Below are 16,810 nucleotides of genomic sequence, written 5' to 3'. Positions count from 1 at the left end.
CATGGTCCCCTGTGCCTGCCAGGGGCAATTTCTGAGCGGAGCCAAGAGTAATCACTGAGCACTGTTGGATGTGACCCAAAAACAAAAACAAACAAGCAAAAAAAAAAATCTTACACATTTCAAAGTGAAGCTCAACTCAAGTACAATTTAAACCCTAGGTGGCAAAGAATAGCTACAAAATCAGGAAAAATTAATCTGATACAGATATTAGCCTTTCACTTTTATGTTAATGCTATTTAGTTCTCCATACTTAATATAAAATGCGTATCTGAAAATTCTGCATATGCACGTACAGGGTGGCTAAATTCTGTAGGCAAAGAAGTTGGTATCCCAGTAGCCCCCTTTTCTGCCCACACCCTCACATTCTACGTCAGATCATTTCTGCTAACCACTGATATGACATCTATCCCAAAACAGGAGGAACAGGCTGCAGTAAAGTTCTTATGAGACTAAAATTTTCATGCACTCATTCCTTCCTCTTCTTTCTGTCAGAATCAGTAAGATATGGTAGAGGGAAGCTGGTTCATTTTATTGATTTTCAAATTAGTAACAAGGCTATAAGCAAAAACAGACTGGAAAGACAATCATTAAAGAAAAAACTAATGAGTCATGTTGAATTTTGCATTTCCAAACATAAGAAATCTCCATCTTGTACTAATAAAATTTACTGTCCTTCCCCCACTTTCTCTGCAGTGAGATGACAAACCTCCATTTAACATCAGAGACTGGAATTTCCAGCATCCCTTGACGGAAGGAGATCAAAATTACAGAGACAATCCCGACAACCATAAAAGGGGTATCTGGCAGGCAATCTGTGAACGTCACAGCAATAATTTTAGATAAATTTGATTCAATGACCAAAAGAACATGAAAAGTGTTATGAAGAGCTCTGAAGAGAGATGCACTTCTATAAGAGGAAACACTGCAGAGATCCTGTGCACAGCTCTCTTGGTGCTCGAACAGGCCTTACCTGACAGTCGAAGTCCTGGAAATTTCGTGTACCGTTCTGTCAACAGAAGGCAGAAAACACAGTCAGTTTCCCATGTGGCTTACCCAAATGTGCAGCTAATTCATTTCACAGTGAAAGCAGTACATGAGCTGCTCCTGATTGCTATAAAATCACAACAGTTGTTATCATAAGGCTGTTAGTCAAGGGTGAGTCTTTTGAGGTGAAATTATATTTTTTTGGACTAACTCTGAGGATAAAGAGAGGTTGGTTTTCTAGTAAAGGTGTAATTTCTGGCTTCCCACCAAAGGAGAACAGTGAGAACTTCTGGAAAGAGGGTTAAGCACAGATCAGTCTGAGAGCACACTGACCATCCATGTAGGTATACCCAAGCTGAAGACCAACCCTGAGAGGAGCAAAGCATGCAGGAGTTAAGAGTGCCCAGAACCAAAGATAAAGGAAGAATTCAAGAAAGGACAAAGCAACAGATGGAGTAGAAACAGGAGACGTAAAATTCAACAGGAAACAAAGGCTTGTCACTGAATAAAAAAAAGATGAAACAGAATACCTAAAACAGTGGCCAACCTGCATGCAGCATCTAAAGAAACTGCTGAAAGGAAAAAACAAAAAACAAAAAAACACTGAATCATTTAAAAAATGAAAGAGTTCAAAGATCCTAGGAAAAGCCATCGTTTCTAAAAAGAGATTATATCATAGTAGCATCTGATTGAAAGAAAACAATCAATGACAATGACTCAGACAATTCTGCAGCATTTCAGATGCCAGAGCTGCAAGACTCTGATGTAAGAGTACTTAAAGTTACTGGGCAATGTATTGGAGAGGGAAAAAATCTTCCAACTTGTTTTTTTATAAATCATGAGCATGTGCAAGGCAAATGCTCTACCCACTTTGCTATTGCTCTGGCCTTCTGTACTATTTCTTTAGCCCCTCCTAGAGTCTTAACAAAAAAATCTCTCAACATCTAATTTTGTTTATACTGTCCTTCCCTTCTCCATGGGGAATATGTTATAAGATTCTCCTGCCCTTAGTGGATGTGTGTAACTAAGGATAATACCAAATCCGATATATACTAGGCTTTTTCTATACCTTTATGTCTTTAATTTATAAATAAGGCATAATATGTGAGAGAAGATAAATGGCATATAAGAAAAAACTGTTGGATTTAGAAAGATTGCTCAATGTATTGAAGTGCACACTTTACATATTCCCCCAAGCACCAAGCTGGAACTAACCCCTGGAACTAATCCCTAGGTGAGGGACTTCTCCTCCCCTCCAGAAAGGAACAAGTGTTGAGGCCAGTGAGATAATTCACACTGTTTGCATTGTACATAGATGTATATTGGTGTCCCAGGTTCTCTTTTTTATACCACACGGTCCCCTAAGTGACCCTGGAGTCAGGTCACTGAGCCAGGAGTAGCACTCGAGTTTGGGTGTGGCCCAATCAAAAGAGAAAGGAAGATGCTATTGACTAATATTGTACTGCTGGCCAAACAAAGGGAAGCAAATGGGACTATATCAAACTGAAAAGCTTCTGTTCTGCAAAAGAAACCATTACCAGTATAAAAATACACTGCACAGATGGGAGAGAATGTTTTCTCACTTCTCATCTGATAAAGGGATAATATTCTAGACATATAAAGCACAGATAAAATTTTTCAATAAAATAAAAAACAAATTCCCATCAGAAATGTCAGGGAGATGATCAGAAACTTCCTAAAAGAAGATACACAGATCATAAAAAAGGTATATGAAAAAATGTTATGCATCAATTATAAATCAAGATGACAGTAAGATTTTATTTCATACAAGTAAGACTGACACACATCACAATGAACAGAAGGCCAGAGTAATAACAAAGTGGGTACAGCATTTGCCATGCACATGGCAGGCCTGGGTTTGATCCCTGGTATCCCATGTGGTCCTGAACCTGCCGGATGTGATTTCTGAGCACAGAGCCAGGAGTAATCTCTGAGCATCGCTGCCAGGTGTGCCTCCCCCCCAAAAAAACAAAAACAAAAACAAAAAAGAACAGTACAGAGCATAGGGTGCTTGTTTTGCATGCAGCAGACCTGGGTTTAGACACTAGTAACAAACAAATATGGTCCCAGTAGGAGTAACTGTGAGCACTGCCCCAAACAAAAGCAAACACATTCTAAATCAAGCATGATATAGTCCCCTGAGTAAAACTGGATTATGGCCCCAGTGTCTCTTAGAACCACCAACCTACAGCAAGACTGCATTGTTACCGGAGCACAGAATCTTTAGGCCTGCACAGTTGGGTCAAGAATCACCAGGAGGGCCCGGAGATATAGCACAGCGGTGTTTGCCTTGCAAGCAGCTGATCCAGGACCTAAGGTGGTTGGTTCAAATCTCGGTGTCCCATATGGTCCCCCGTGCCTGCCAGGAGCGATTTCTGAGCAGACAGCCAGGAGTAACCCCTGAGCACCGCTGGGTGTGGCCCAAAAACCAAAAAAAAAAAAAAAAAAGAATCACCAGGAATGGGTCCCAGGGCCCCTCAGTTCTTTTTGGGAAGGCATTCCACACAACCAGCAAAACAACTTTGTGTCTAAAAAAACAAAAAGTATTATATTCCAGTTAAAGATGACAATCATAAAAGTAAAAATAAAGATAAATGGTTTTTAGTTTGACCTCAGTTACAAATATATATATATATTTATATATATATATATATATATATATATATATATATATATATATATATACTAAAAGACTAAAGAAAAACAAGAGTATGGCCGGAGAGATACATGAAGGTAAGGTGTTTGCCTTGCATGCAGAGGGACGGTGCTTCAAATCCCGGCATGGTCCCCGGAGCCTGTCAGGAGTGATTTCTGAGCATAGAGTAAGGATTAACCCCTGAGCACTGCCAGGTGTGACCCCAAAACAAAAACAAACAAAAAGAAAAACAAGACTAGAAACAAAATGTTACCAACTGTATTTTTGAATAAAGAGATTTGGGTTTATTATAATTTTCTTTTATAATGAATCACTCTTTTAAATGAGCATGTAATTTAAAAAACAAGAAAAAGGGGCCAGAGAAATAGGCACCAAATATACTTAGTCCTCTGAGCACAGCCATGTGTAACCCTGACACAAAGCCAGGAGGAAAGCCTGGGCACTGCTGGGTGTGGCCCCAAACCAAAACCAAGCAAAAATATTCTGTTCCCTGGGTCTTCCCAAATATTACATTTCACGCACTGAAAGGAATCTATAACTGTCTAGGTCTACTGTCACTTTTTACAGCAACAACCAAAGTAACTGGTTTTCTTTCTCCACACTAAATCTGCATTCCTCTTGACATTTTCTTCCATGCTACAGAAGCCAATTGTGACTTCCTCTTGTCTTCCTTTAATTCTAGCCTTTCACTTTTACCAGGCTGAGGATTATCTGAAAATTTTACCTAAAGAAGGACACAGAAGGGGCCTGAGAGATAGCACACAGGTAGGACGTTTGTGTTTGCCTTGCATGTGGCAGACCCAGGAGGGACCAGCATCCCATATGGTCCCCCAGCCTTCCAGAGGTGACCCCTGAGCGCTGCTGGGTGTGACCCAGAAACAAATTAATCAATCGATTTTTTTAAAAAAAAGGAGGACAGAGAAAATGGAGCCGGAGTGATATAGCACAGTGTTTGCTTTCCACTTGGCCAATCTGGATGGACCCAGGTTTGATCCCTGGCATCCCAAATGGTCCCCAGAGTCTGACGGGTATAATTTCTGAGCACAGGTCCAGGAGTAACCCCTGAGCACTACTAAGTATGGCCCAAAAAACCGAAACAAAAAAAGAAAGGAGGACAGAGAAAATGAAACCTAATCACTGAAATCCAATGCCTTAGACTGGCTGATCCTTGTTGATATCAATAGATGTGGATTCTAGCCTGAGCCTTTTCACCTTAATAAATAATAACTCTTGGGGCCAAAGAGATAAAACAGCAGGCATATGGGGCCCTTAGTGATTCCTGACCACAGAGCCAGGAGTAAGCCCTGAGCACTGCCATGGATCCCTCTCCTCCCAAACAAAATAACTCTGAACATATATTATAACCTCTCTGAGATGCATCTAAAAACTGTAGTTAAAAATACCTTTAACTGGGCCAGGACAACAGCACAGCGGTAGGGCTTTTGCCTTGCACGTAGCTGATCCAGGATGAACCTGGGACCTGGTTTGATCTCCAGCATCCCATATGGGCCCCCTAGCCAGGAGCAATTTGTGAGCACATAGCCAGAAGTAACCCCGGGGGTATAGGGCTCCCCCCAAAAAATGATCTTTAACTACACTGGCGAGATAGCTCAGTGAGCTATGCTATCCTCAGTACCACAGAGTCCTCAAGCTCTGAGGCTTGTACCTGAGCAGCAAGCCAGTAGTACTCTTTAATCATCATTGGCTGTGGCCAAGACAAACAAAAAATAATTTTAACTACTTCAGATGTTGGGAGAATCAAATAATATTTATGGGAATTGTTAAATAATAATTAAAAGAAAAACATTTTTTATGCCTGCAATTTCTATCTTCCCAAACAAAGTGCTGGCAGTTGCTTCTTTTCATCCCCAGAACCAAAAGAAGCATGGTAAAATTACCCACATTTTCACAATTCTAAGCTGTAGACAAAATTATAGGCATACTAAAATTAAATGGGAAAAGTACCAACAAATGACAAGAGAAAAGTTAACATAAGCCTCGTTTAATGTTATTTTGAAAATGCTTCTTTATAGTCATCTCAGGACAAATGTCTCCAGAATTAATTGCATCCAGACTTCTCCTTAAGCTCCCTGAAGCTAGGAAAGGTATACTAATATCTCTGACTAAAAGTGTATCTATAAGAAGGGGCCGGAGAGATAGCATGGAGGTAAGGCATTTGCCTTGCATGCAGGAGGATGGTTCGAATCCTGGCATCCCACAGGGTCCCCCAAGCCTGCCAGGAGTGATTTCTGAGCACAGAGCCAAGAGTAACCCCTGAGCGCCACTGGGTGTGACCCATAAAAAAAAGTGTATCTATAAGAAGATTGGACTGAAAAATAAAATAATAGGGTCCGGAGCAGTGGTGCAAGTGGTAAGATGTCTGCATTGCCCGCGCTAGCCTAGGACAGACTGTGGTTCGATTCCCGCAGCGTCCCATTGCTCCAAGCCAGGAGCAATTTCTGAGTGTATAGCCAGGAGTAACCCCTGAGTGTCACCGAGTGTGGCCCAAAAACCAAATAAAATAAAATAATACACATCTCCAAACTTCTCCTTAAGAAGCAAGGTAAGGGCCCAGAGAGATAGCACAGCGGCGTTTGCCTCGCAAGCAGCCGATCCAGGACCAAAGGTGCTTGGTTCGAATCCCGGTGTCCCATATGGTCCCCCGTGCCTGCCAGGAGCTATTTCTGAGCAGACAGCCAGGAGTAACCCCTGAGCACCGCTGGGTGTGGCTCAAAAACCAAAAAAAAAAAAAAAGAAGCAAGGTAAGGGGCCCTCCAGAGAGAGTTTTGCCTGAGGAGATCCTAGTTCAATTCCTGCCCCCCCCCCCCCGCCCCCAGTCAGGAGTAGACTGAGAACTTTTGTGTGATCAAAACCCAAAAACCGGGGCCAGACGATAGCATAGCAGTAGGGCGTTTGCCTTGCACACTGCCAACCCCAGATGAACCCCAGTTTGATTCCCAGCATCCCATATGGTCCCCTGAGGCTGTCAGGAGTGACTTCTAAACGCAGAGCTAGAAGTATCCCCTGAGCAATGCTGGGTGTGACCAAAAAACAAACAAACAAAAAAAACCAAACAAATAACTCCCCACCACTTAACTCAAAAACCAACAAAGATTTTAGAGTAGGAGAGAGCTAAATTCCAGCCTGACTTCTACTTATAGGCTAGGAAATCTGCCTCTATAGCAATATGTTCATCAGACGCCGGAGCGGTGGTGCAAGTGGTAAGGCATCTGCCTTGCGTGCACTAGCCTAGGACAGACCTTGGTTTGATTCCCCAGCATCCCATATGGGCCCCCAAGACAGGAGCGATTTCTGAGCACATAGCCAGGAGTAACCCCTTGAGTGTCACTGGGTGTGGCCCAAAAACAAAAAAACAAAAACCCAAAACAAAAAAAAAACAATCTGTTCATCAGATTTTATCTCTATTATAAAGAAATACTCTAATAATCTTTTTTAAAGGTTTGTAAATGTGCTTGCTTTGGCAGCACATATACTAAAATTGAAATAATAGAGAAGATTAGCATGGCCCCTGTACAAGGATGACATGCAAATTCATGAAGTGTTCCATATTTAAAAAAATAAAAGATTTGTAAAAATACCTGGCTCATAGAATGTGCTTATTACTAGCAGGCAGGAGGAAAAAAAAAGCTTCTTCCAACCATAAAAATCTCAAGAAATGTACTCCAAGGCAAAAGGCAGAGGCGAATTGATACCTTAGTAGTAGGCGAAATGCCGGGTTGTCACAAGTGACATCTAATGGGTTGAGGCCAAGGATGCTGCTAAGTACCTGCAAAGTACAGGATAGTAGAACTCCACAATTATCCAGCCCCAACACTCCACTGTCTAGAATGAGGTCCTGCCCCACGGCAAGTACTCCTCTCTATACTATCTGAGCAAGTTTCCTTTCTTAGGCATAGTTTCCTCATTAGCAATAAGGGAATAAGTTGATCTGTTTTCCTTATGTCATCTGTTTTCCTTATATCAAATGAAATCATGAAGAAGGAATATCATCATTATAACTTTGTTTTGGTTTTAGGGCCATGCTCTGCTATGCCTAGGACTTATTTCTGGCTCTGTGCTGAGGGATCAGTCCTGGCAGTGCTTGGGGGAACTATATGTGGTATGAACCTGGATCAGCTGCCAGCAGAGCAAACAACTTACACACTATTTCTCTGCACCCCATATATTTTGTTTGTGTTTTGAACTTTAACCAATGATGCTCAGAGGCTCTTTCTGGTTCTGAGCTTAGAAGTGACCCTGATGGTATTTTACGAATCATATGTGGTGCTGAGCAAGTATCTTAGCATTTGTACTATATCTCTCCAGTCTTATCATTTTCTTTCACAAAGGTATGTGGCTATATAAAAAAGCACCCATTCACTGGGCAAAGAACAAAGTGTACAGAAGTTGGGAAGGGGGAGGTTGGTGGGGTAAAAACTCTTTTTTTTTTTTCTTTTGGTTTTTGGGCCACACCCAGCGGTGCTCAGGGGTTACTCCTGGCTGTCTGCTCAGAAACAGCTCCTGGCAGGCATGGGGTGGGGAGGGACACCATATGGGACACCGGGATTCAAACCAACCACCTTAGGTCCTGGATTGGCTGCTGTGCTATCTCTCTGGGCCCTGGGGGTAAAAACTCTTAAAAATGTCACCATCTGGGGTCAAAGAGCGCTCAATGAGTTTAGTGCATGTTTAACAGGAGAACTAGGTTTAATTTCCAGTAAGATCCCTGAGCACCACCAGCAGTGATTCCCCCCCACCCCCAGCACCAAGCCAAGAGGAACAATGCGGGATGTGGACCCCCCAAAAGAATGCAACCATCCAAAGAGGGACCCCTGCCAATCCATTTCTAAAAGAGCTCTGTTGGAGAGGGTGCTCTCATGAATAATTATGGGGTAGGAGTGCTTTTCAGAGGGAAGGAGGTGCAAGATGAAGCGTGGGAAGTGGGTAGGAACAGCACAGGCCTATGAAAGAGGAGTGAACAGATGTTAGAAAGTGAGACATTGCTTAGAGTCTTACACTCAAGCTGCCTGGGTGGCTAAAACAACACAAATGAATTTTCTCCCTTTTCTGGAATCTGGGAGTCCAGGAGAGGTTCTAACAGGGTTTGATTTCTCTCCTTTTTCTTTTCTTTGGGTCACACTCGGCAGTGCTCAGGGATTACTCCTGGTTTTGTGCTCAGAAAAGGCTCCTGGCAGGCTTGGGGGACCATATGGGATACAAGGAATTGAACCAGAGTCTATCCTCTGTCGGCCACGTGCAAGGCAAACGCCTTATTGCTGTGCTATCACTCCAGGCCTGGAGTTTAATTTCTTTTGAGAACTCTCTGCCTTGTAGAATGATGGGGCTGCCATCTCACTGTGCCCTCACAGTGGTTGAGAGACGAATCTTCAGCTTTTCTCTCCCTCTCTTGTTATACATATACCAGTTCCATGTGATTAGTACTTCACTCTTTTTTGGGGGAGGGTCACACCTGGCAGCACTCAGGGTTCCTCCTGGCTCTATGCTCAGAAATCACTCCTGGCAGGCTCAGAGAACCATATGGGATGCTGGGATTTAAACCACCGTCCTTCTGCGTGCAAGACAAAAGACCTACCTTGATGCTATCTCTCCGGCCCAGTACTTCACTCTTATGTGCTCATAATTTTAATCTTATAAATTTTCATAATTTTGACTCCTTAAAGGTCTTATCACCAATATGGTCAAACAGGGGAAGAGGCTTCAACATAGATTGCCAGGGTGGGGGCTGGGGAAATTCACTATTTGTTATTGTACTTTTAAGGGGTCACAATTTATAATCTATAAAATATACAATCTATAAAAGTTCAATTGCCACCCTCGACCAATAAAGTAAGAATCTTTGGAGGAAAGACTTAAGCATACGTAATTTAAAACTCTTCTCCAGTATGGATTCTAGAGTGATAATACAGTGAGTAGGGTACTTGCCTTGCATGTGGCTGACCCAGATTTAATCCATGGCATCCCTTATCACACATCCTCCAAGCCTGCCAGGAGTAATTCCAGAGTAAGGAATAACCCAAGCATTGTTGGATATGTCTCCCACCCACACCTTTTCAAGTATGGGGCTGAAGAGATAGTACAGGAACAGGGAGGTAGGGTGCTTGCATTTGCATGTAGTTCATCTGGGAACTACATGCAAATTCCTGGCACCCATATGATCCCCTGAGCACCGTCAGGAATACATGCAAAGCCGGGGGTAATACTTTAACATCGCTGGATATGACCCAAAAACAAAACAAAACAAAAATTCTTCCCAAATATATGCCAGAGCAATAGTAGATAAGGAGTTTGCCTTGTACCTGAGCGACCAGGTTCAAACTCTTATGGTCCCCATGCACCACCAGGAACACAGAGCCAGAAGTAATCCCTATGGCCCCATAACAAAAATATTCTCAAGGTAATTTTATTAAGTAGTTAAAATTGAGGATTTGGAGCTGGAGCGATAGCACAACGATAGGGTGTTTGCCTTGCATGTTGCCAAACCTGGATGGACGTCCCCCAAGCTGCCAGGAGCAATTTCTGAGTGCAGAGCCAGGAATAACCCCTGAGTGCCTCTGGGTATGGCCCAAAAAGCAAAATAAATAGATAAATAAAACTGACGACCAGTGAGAGGAGACTAGAAAGTACTTGTTCAGTGCTCCCTATTTTCAGATTCTGATTTAGTTAATCTGGAGTAGGACTAGAAAGTTTTCTTTTATGATTAAATCTCAAATTGACACAGAGGATTAGTCAGGTTTAGGACTACCTACCAACTTCCTTTAGTTAACTGCCTATTCCCAATTGCCTAGTAAAGAGCCATTTCTGTGGCTATTTGTAAGATTTATAGATTTAAGTTTTACTTCCTGCCTTGTTTTCCAGCACATATTTGAATTATCCCTTCACTTACCCAACCCCAAAAAACACACACACAAAAAAAAAAAAAAACCCAACAACTAAAGGAGAGACCTTTTTTTCGTTTGTTTTGTTTTGGTTTTTGGGTCACACCTGGCAGTGCTCAGGTGTTACTCCTGGCTCCACGCTCAGAAATTGCTCCTGGCAGACTCAGGGGACCATATGGGATGCCGGAATTCAAACCAATGACCTTCTGCATGAAAGGCAAATGCCTTATAACCTCCATGCTATCTCTCCAGCCCCAAGGAGAGACTTTTTTTAAAATATGAGGGGAAAGCAAGTAGAAGGCTTAAGAAGTATAAAGCTGGGGCAGGAGTAATAGCACAATGGTATGGCGTTTGCCTTGCACAAGGCCAACCCAGTATGGACCCCTGAGCCTGCCAGGAGTGATTTCTTTTTTTTTGGGGGGGGGGCCCTCAGGGGTTACTACTGGCTATCTGCTCAGAAATAGCTCCTGGCAGGCACAGGGGACCATATGGGATGCTGGGATTTGAACCAACCACCATATGTCCTGGGTAGGCTGCTTGCAAGGCAAACACCATTGTGCTATCTCTCCGGCCCCAGGAGTGATTTCTGAGCACAGAATCAGGAGTAATCCCTGAGTGCCACAGGGTGTGACCCCCCCCCCAAAAAAAAAAGTGTGAAGCTTACCAAGAGCGAGATAGAAATCTGATGATAAAGGATAGAAACAGAGCTGAAGAGAGATTGTCGCAGGAATAAAAATGGGGATGGCAGGATTCAAAATCAAATTAACACAGTAATCAGCATTCAGAGATAGATAAAAGGCCTTCCTCTGGGGGGAAAAAAGTAATAGCAACCAGCAGCATCTTCTGAAGTACCTCCCATACCCATCCCTGCCACAAACAGTATTGTTTTGTTTTGTTTGTTTTGGGGCCACACCCAGTGGCACTTGGGTTACTCTTAGCTCTGTGCTCAGAAATCGCTCCTGGCAGGCTTGGGGACCAGAGGGGATGCCGGGAATTGAATCTGGGTCTGACCTGGGTTGGCTAGGTGCAAGGCAAATGCCCTACCACTGTGCTATCACTCCGGCCCCTGCCACAAATACCTTATCCACATTCTTTTCTTTTTTTCCTTTTTTAAATTCTTTTTTGTTTTTGGGCCACACCAGGTGACACTCAGGGGTTACTCCTGGCTATGTGCTCAGAAATTGCTCCAGGCTTGGGGGACCATATGGAACGCTGGGGATCCAACCCAGGTCCATCCTAGGCTAGCGCGGGCAAGGCAGACACCTTACCTCATGCACCACCACTCAGGCCCTTATCCACTTTCACTCTTACTCCCCATCAATACCTTTTGGATTTTGGGTCACACGTGGCAGCTCTCAGGAGTTACTCTTGGCTCTACGTATAGGATGCCGGGATTCGAACCACTGTCCTTCTGCATGCAAGGCAAACACCCTACCTCCATGCTATCTATCAAGCCCCTCCCCATCAGTATTTTCAGGAAAGAATATCATGAATTCACTCAACCAAGTTACGAGTGTATTTTAATAGGAGACACACAGTAAGTCAGAAGACCAGTGTGATAAGAACTTTCAGGGATTTACTAACTGAAGAATAAGAAAGAATAACCCTAAGTGGAGTGAATGTGCAGCCAAACGGCATTTGCCTTGCATGTGGCTGACCCAGGACGGACCTTGGTTTGATCCCCGGCATCCTACATGGTCCCCCAACCCAGGAGCAGTTTCTGTGTACACAGCCAAGGGTAACTCCTGAGCATCACCAGGTGTGGTCCAAAAACAAAAACAAATAAACAAAACAAAGAATAACTCTAAACAATTATGATATCTCATATCTGCGCTCTACTCAACTGGGTTAAATTCTGGAAGCTGTGAGCTGTTAACTATGTGATAGTATATAAAACTGGGTATTTCACCAACATCCAGGTATCACTGATGAAAATCTCAATGCTGACAGAAAGGTCACATCATAGATTTGACAAACATTTAGAGAGAGGATCACAACTACAGACATCAACACTCATGAAAGTTAATAGAGACTGATGTCAAGACACTTTGGTTCTAAGTCAAACTTCGCTCACACTTCATGTTTGATTTGTCACATTGTTTTCCCCCCTTTATCTTTCTTACCTGTAAAACAACAAAATTTACACAGATATTTGATTAAATTTGGCCTGTGGAAACAAAAGTAGGAAAAAAGAGCAAAAAGATCAAAAGCATGGAAAGGGGCAGAGATAAAATAGTACAGTAAGTAAGGCTTTGCATGTGGTTGACCTGGGTTCAATTCCCAGAATCCCATAGGGCCCCCCCCAAGCCACCACCAGTAGTGATTCCTAAGTGCAGAGCCAGGAGTAACCCCTGAACATTACTGGGTGTGGCCCAGAAACAAACAAGTATATTTCTAGAGGGTTAGAAAGATAGGTACTGTAGGGTAGAGTGCTTGCTTTACACACACCGGAACTAGGTTTCATCACGGAACCCCATGTACCTTCTAAGCACCATCAAGATCCCTATGTGCAGAGCCAGGAGTAAGCTCTGAACACCACCACCTGGTGTGACCCCAAAACAAAAAACAAAAAAATAAGTGTATTTCTAGAGGCCAGGGCAATGGTACACCGAGTAGGGACCTTGACTTGCCTGTGGCCAACCTGGATTCAATCCCTAGAGCCCTGTCAGGAGAGATCCCTGAGCACAGAGCCAGGGTAAGCTTGGAGCACAAGTGAGTGTGCCCCCAAAACAAACAAACCAACAAACAGAAAAAATTATTCCCTTCATAGAGAGTCAAGCTAGTATGTTTTTGTTTCTTTTCCAATAATATAGAAAACTAATCAAAGGAAAAATCATTTTAGTGAAAATAAACAATTTTTACCTTATCATTTAGAAGTGGTTTGATCTCTGTGAGTTGAACGTCCTGAAGTTCATCCATGAGGACGAAGGTAGTAGAAGATTTAATCTCAAGAATAAATCAGGATCTCTGAAACAAAAGACAGAATCGAAAAAGTTGGAAATAAGAGTTGGAAGGTCCAAAAGGGCACATGAAAAAATGCTTTACACTCTTAGTCATCTGGGAGATGCAAATCAAAAACAATGAGATATCATCTCACACCATAGAGATTGGCACACATCAAGAACAAGAACAACCAATGCTGGTATAGATGCAGAAGAAAGGGACCCTCCTTCACTGCTGGTGGGAATGTTGAGTCTGACCTTTTCAGAAAACAGTATGAATTCTCAAAAAACTAGAATTTGAGCTTCCATTCAGCCCAGCAATATACTCCTGGGCCTAAAAACACAATGTGGAAAAGACACAATGTAGAAAATATTGGCACTATTCACAACCAGAATTTGAAAACAACCCAAGTGCCCAAGAACAGATGAGTGAATAAAGAAACTATGGTAAATCTAGACAAAGCAGTCACCCTATCTGTACCCTGCCAGCTCCATAGATTCACTGTTCTTGAAAGAGATGTAAACAAAATTGTAAAAATAATAGGTACACTGGCCATGCAGCTGGAAACTGGCAATCTTGGGAGGAGAGAACAGGTCAAGTCCTCAAACTGCCAAAGCCATGCCTGCTGCTCCCGTCACCCACAATCATCACTTTTGCCAATGGCCCTGCTTCACCACTCCTCTACGACTTTCTGCACAGACACCAATCTGACTAAAATTTCAGGTATGCAGGTATTTGAGCTGATATCACCAGGACTTTTTTGGAGTGAGTGAAGGGCACCCTCCACCTACTGTCGAAAACATGCCGTGTAAAAGCCACAGTATCAGCAACAGTTATTGTAATTCAATTATGACAGTTGACGAATTTGATACCAAATCGAGACCATCTAATGTTCAAAAATAAATGAAATAGGGCCGGAGAGATGGCATGGAGGTAAGGCGTTTACCTTTCATGCAGAAGGTCATCGGTTCAAATCCCGGCGTCCCATATGGTCCCCCGTGCCTGCCAGGAGCAGTTTCTGAGCACAGAGCCAGGAAAAACCCCTGAGCACTGCCGGGTGTGACCCAAAAACCACAAAATAAATAAATAAATAAATAAATAAATAAATAAATAAATAAACAAATAAATAAATAAATAAATGAAATAATGGTCAACTTGCAATAAGAGCTTACTAAACCTTCTGACAATGACTTAAAGACTTCAATCAAAATACAATCATTTTTTTTTCCTTTGGTTTTTTTAGGCCACACCTGTTTGATGCTCAGGGGTTACTCCATCAGAAATCGCCCCTGGCTTAGGGGGACCATATGGGACGCTGGGGGATTGAACTGCGGTCTTTCCTTGGCTAGTGCTTGCAAGGCAGACACCTTACCTCTAGCGCCAGCCCCAAACAATCATTTTCAAAAATTTTCTTGTTGCTGTATTTTTTCTCCTTTTCCTTCTTTTATTTTTTTTTTGGGGGGGGTTGGGTCACAGCTGGTGGTGCTCAGGGGGTACATTTGGTTCTGTGCTCAGAAATCGCTCCTGGCAGGCTTGAGGGATCATATGGGATGCCGGGAATTGAACCAGGATCTGTCCCGGCAAATAACCTATTGCTGTGTTATCGCTGCAGCCCCACTTTTCTTTTTAAAATAATTTCACTCCCACGTAGCTGTGAATAAATGTATTATCATCTACTATGTCAACTATGTGATATATGCTCTTTATGAGCCAGGAGAGATTTCTGAGCACATAGCCTTGAGTAATCCCTAAGTGTCACCGGGTGTGGCCCAAAAAGAAACAAAAACAAAACAAAATAAAAGAACTATTTTTTTTTTCTTTTTGGTTTTTGGACCACACTTAGTGGCACTCAGGGGTTATTTCTGACTCTGTACTCAAGAATCACTCCTGGAAGTCTTGTGGGAACATATGGGATGCCAGAGATGGAATCTAGGTTTGCCGCATGCAAGGCAAATGCCCTACCTGCTGTGCTATTTGCTCTGGCCCCTGAGTTACATTTTTATGCAGCAATGATTCAAACAATAGTCTTAGCCCTCACAGAACATATAATTCAGTTACAGAAGATGCACAAGAAACCAGCATAATCAAAACCACACCACTGGAAGCATGCATGCAAGAGACCTGGGCTCAATTACCAATACCACAGTGTTCCCCTGAGCACTGCCAGGAACAAACTCCTAGCATCAAGCTGGGTACAACACCTGAACACCAGTAGGTATAGTTCAAAAGACAAAAATAAAACAAAGTACATTATAATAAGTGGGGCCAGAAGAACTAACTGGCTGGAATTAAAAAAAATTTAGGGGCCGGTGAGGTGGCGCTACAGGTAAGGTGTCTGCCTTACAAGCGCTAGCCAAGGAAAGGACCACGGTTCGATCCCCCGGCGTCCCATATGGTCCCCCCAAGCCAGCGGCAATTTCTGAGCGCGTAGCCAGGAGTAACCCCTGAGCATCTAACGGGTGTGGCCCGAAAAACCAAAAAAAAAAAAAAATTTAAAAGATAGTAGTGAACTACATTAGTTCATTTTTCTGGTTTCCCATTAAGAGACGAGATGGTGGGGCTGGAGCGATATTACAGTGGGTATGACGTTTGCCTTCCATGCAGCCAAATCCAAATTGGGTTCTATCCCTGACATCCCATATGGTTTCCCGAGCACTGCCAGGAATGGCCCCCTGAGCTTACATACAGCCAGGAGAAACACCTGAGTACTACTGAGTGTGGCCCAACCCCCCCCCCAAACAAACAAACAAAAAAGAAACAAGATTATGGTTTTACCTTACCACTAGAGAGGGGCACATATATGTTCCTTGCTGCTTTACAATTACTAATGATTAATACAACCACCAAAACATGGGGCCGTCGAGGTGGCGCTTGAGGTAAGGTATCTAAGCGCTAGCCAAGGAAAGATCGCGACCACGGTTCAATTCCCCTGGCGTCCCATATGGTCCCCACAAGCCAGGGGCAATTTCTGAGCCCTTAGCCAGGAGTAACCCCTGAGCATCAGGTGGGTGTGGCCAAAACAAAAAACAAAAAAAAATAAACAACCACCAAAACATTCTGTTCCCAACTGTGGCTACATTATTACAAGACTAATAAAAGCCCTTTTATCATCCTTAGGACTCAGAGGACTTAGAAAAATATATAAACTATGGGCCCCACACAACAATCTATACATTCCAAATATTTGTGTCGCTTAGAAAGCACAAACTTAGGGCTAGAGTCATAGTACAGCAGAGAGGATGTTTGACTAACCCCAGTTTGATACCCAGCACCATATAAGGTCCCCAGAACCTGCCAGGTATGATCCCTG

At 43.0% G+C, this 16,810-nt stretch overlaps 1 protein-coding gene and 1 non-coding gene across 5 annotated transcripts in view; one reads left to right on the top strand and one right to left on the bottom strand.

Annotated features, from left to right (window-relative positions):
• Positions 1–16,810, bottom strand: part of NDRG3 (NDRG family member 3) — a 96,731-nt gene that overhangs the window by 52,468 nt on the left and 27,453 nt on the right. For 2 of the 4 annotated variants that reach the window (XM_049779290.1, XM_049779292.1), the window contains 2 exons: positions 13,420–13,524; positions 971–1,006 (listed from right to left, as the gene is read on the bottom strand). In XM_049779290.1, the coding sequence (XP_049635247.1) occupies positions 971–1,006; positions 13,420–13,476 (93 nt within the window). In that variant the 5' untranslated portion in view covers positions 13,477–13,524. Of the gene's footprint in view, positions 1–970; positions 1,007–13,419; positions 13,525–16,810 lie in introns of those variants that run through there. The other 2 variants (XM_049779291.1, XM_049779293.1) reach the window with 1 other exon arrangement.
• Positions 7,131–7,235, top strand: LOC126019846 (U6 spliceosomal RNA). The gene has a single exon (XR_007499464.1). It is a non-coding gene; the product is annotated as a U6 spliceosomal RNA (small nuclear RNA).

This window comes from Suncus etruscus, chromosome 9 (assembly GCF_024139225.1).
Source record: "Suncus etruscus isolate mSunEtr1 chromosome 9, mSunEtr1.pri.cur, whole genome shotgun sequence".
Taxonomy (NCBI): domain Eukaryota; kingdom Metazoa; phylum Chordata; class Mammalia; order Eulipotyphla; family Soricidae; genus Suncus; species Suncus etruscus.
The sequence above is the reverse complement of the archived record's forward strand: the minus strand, read 5'-3'. Positions and strand labels throughout refer to the sequence as shown.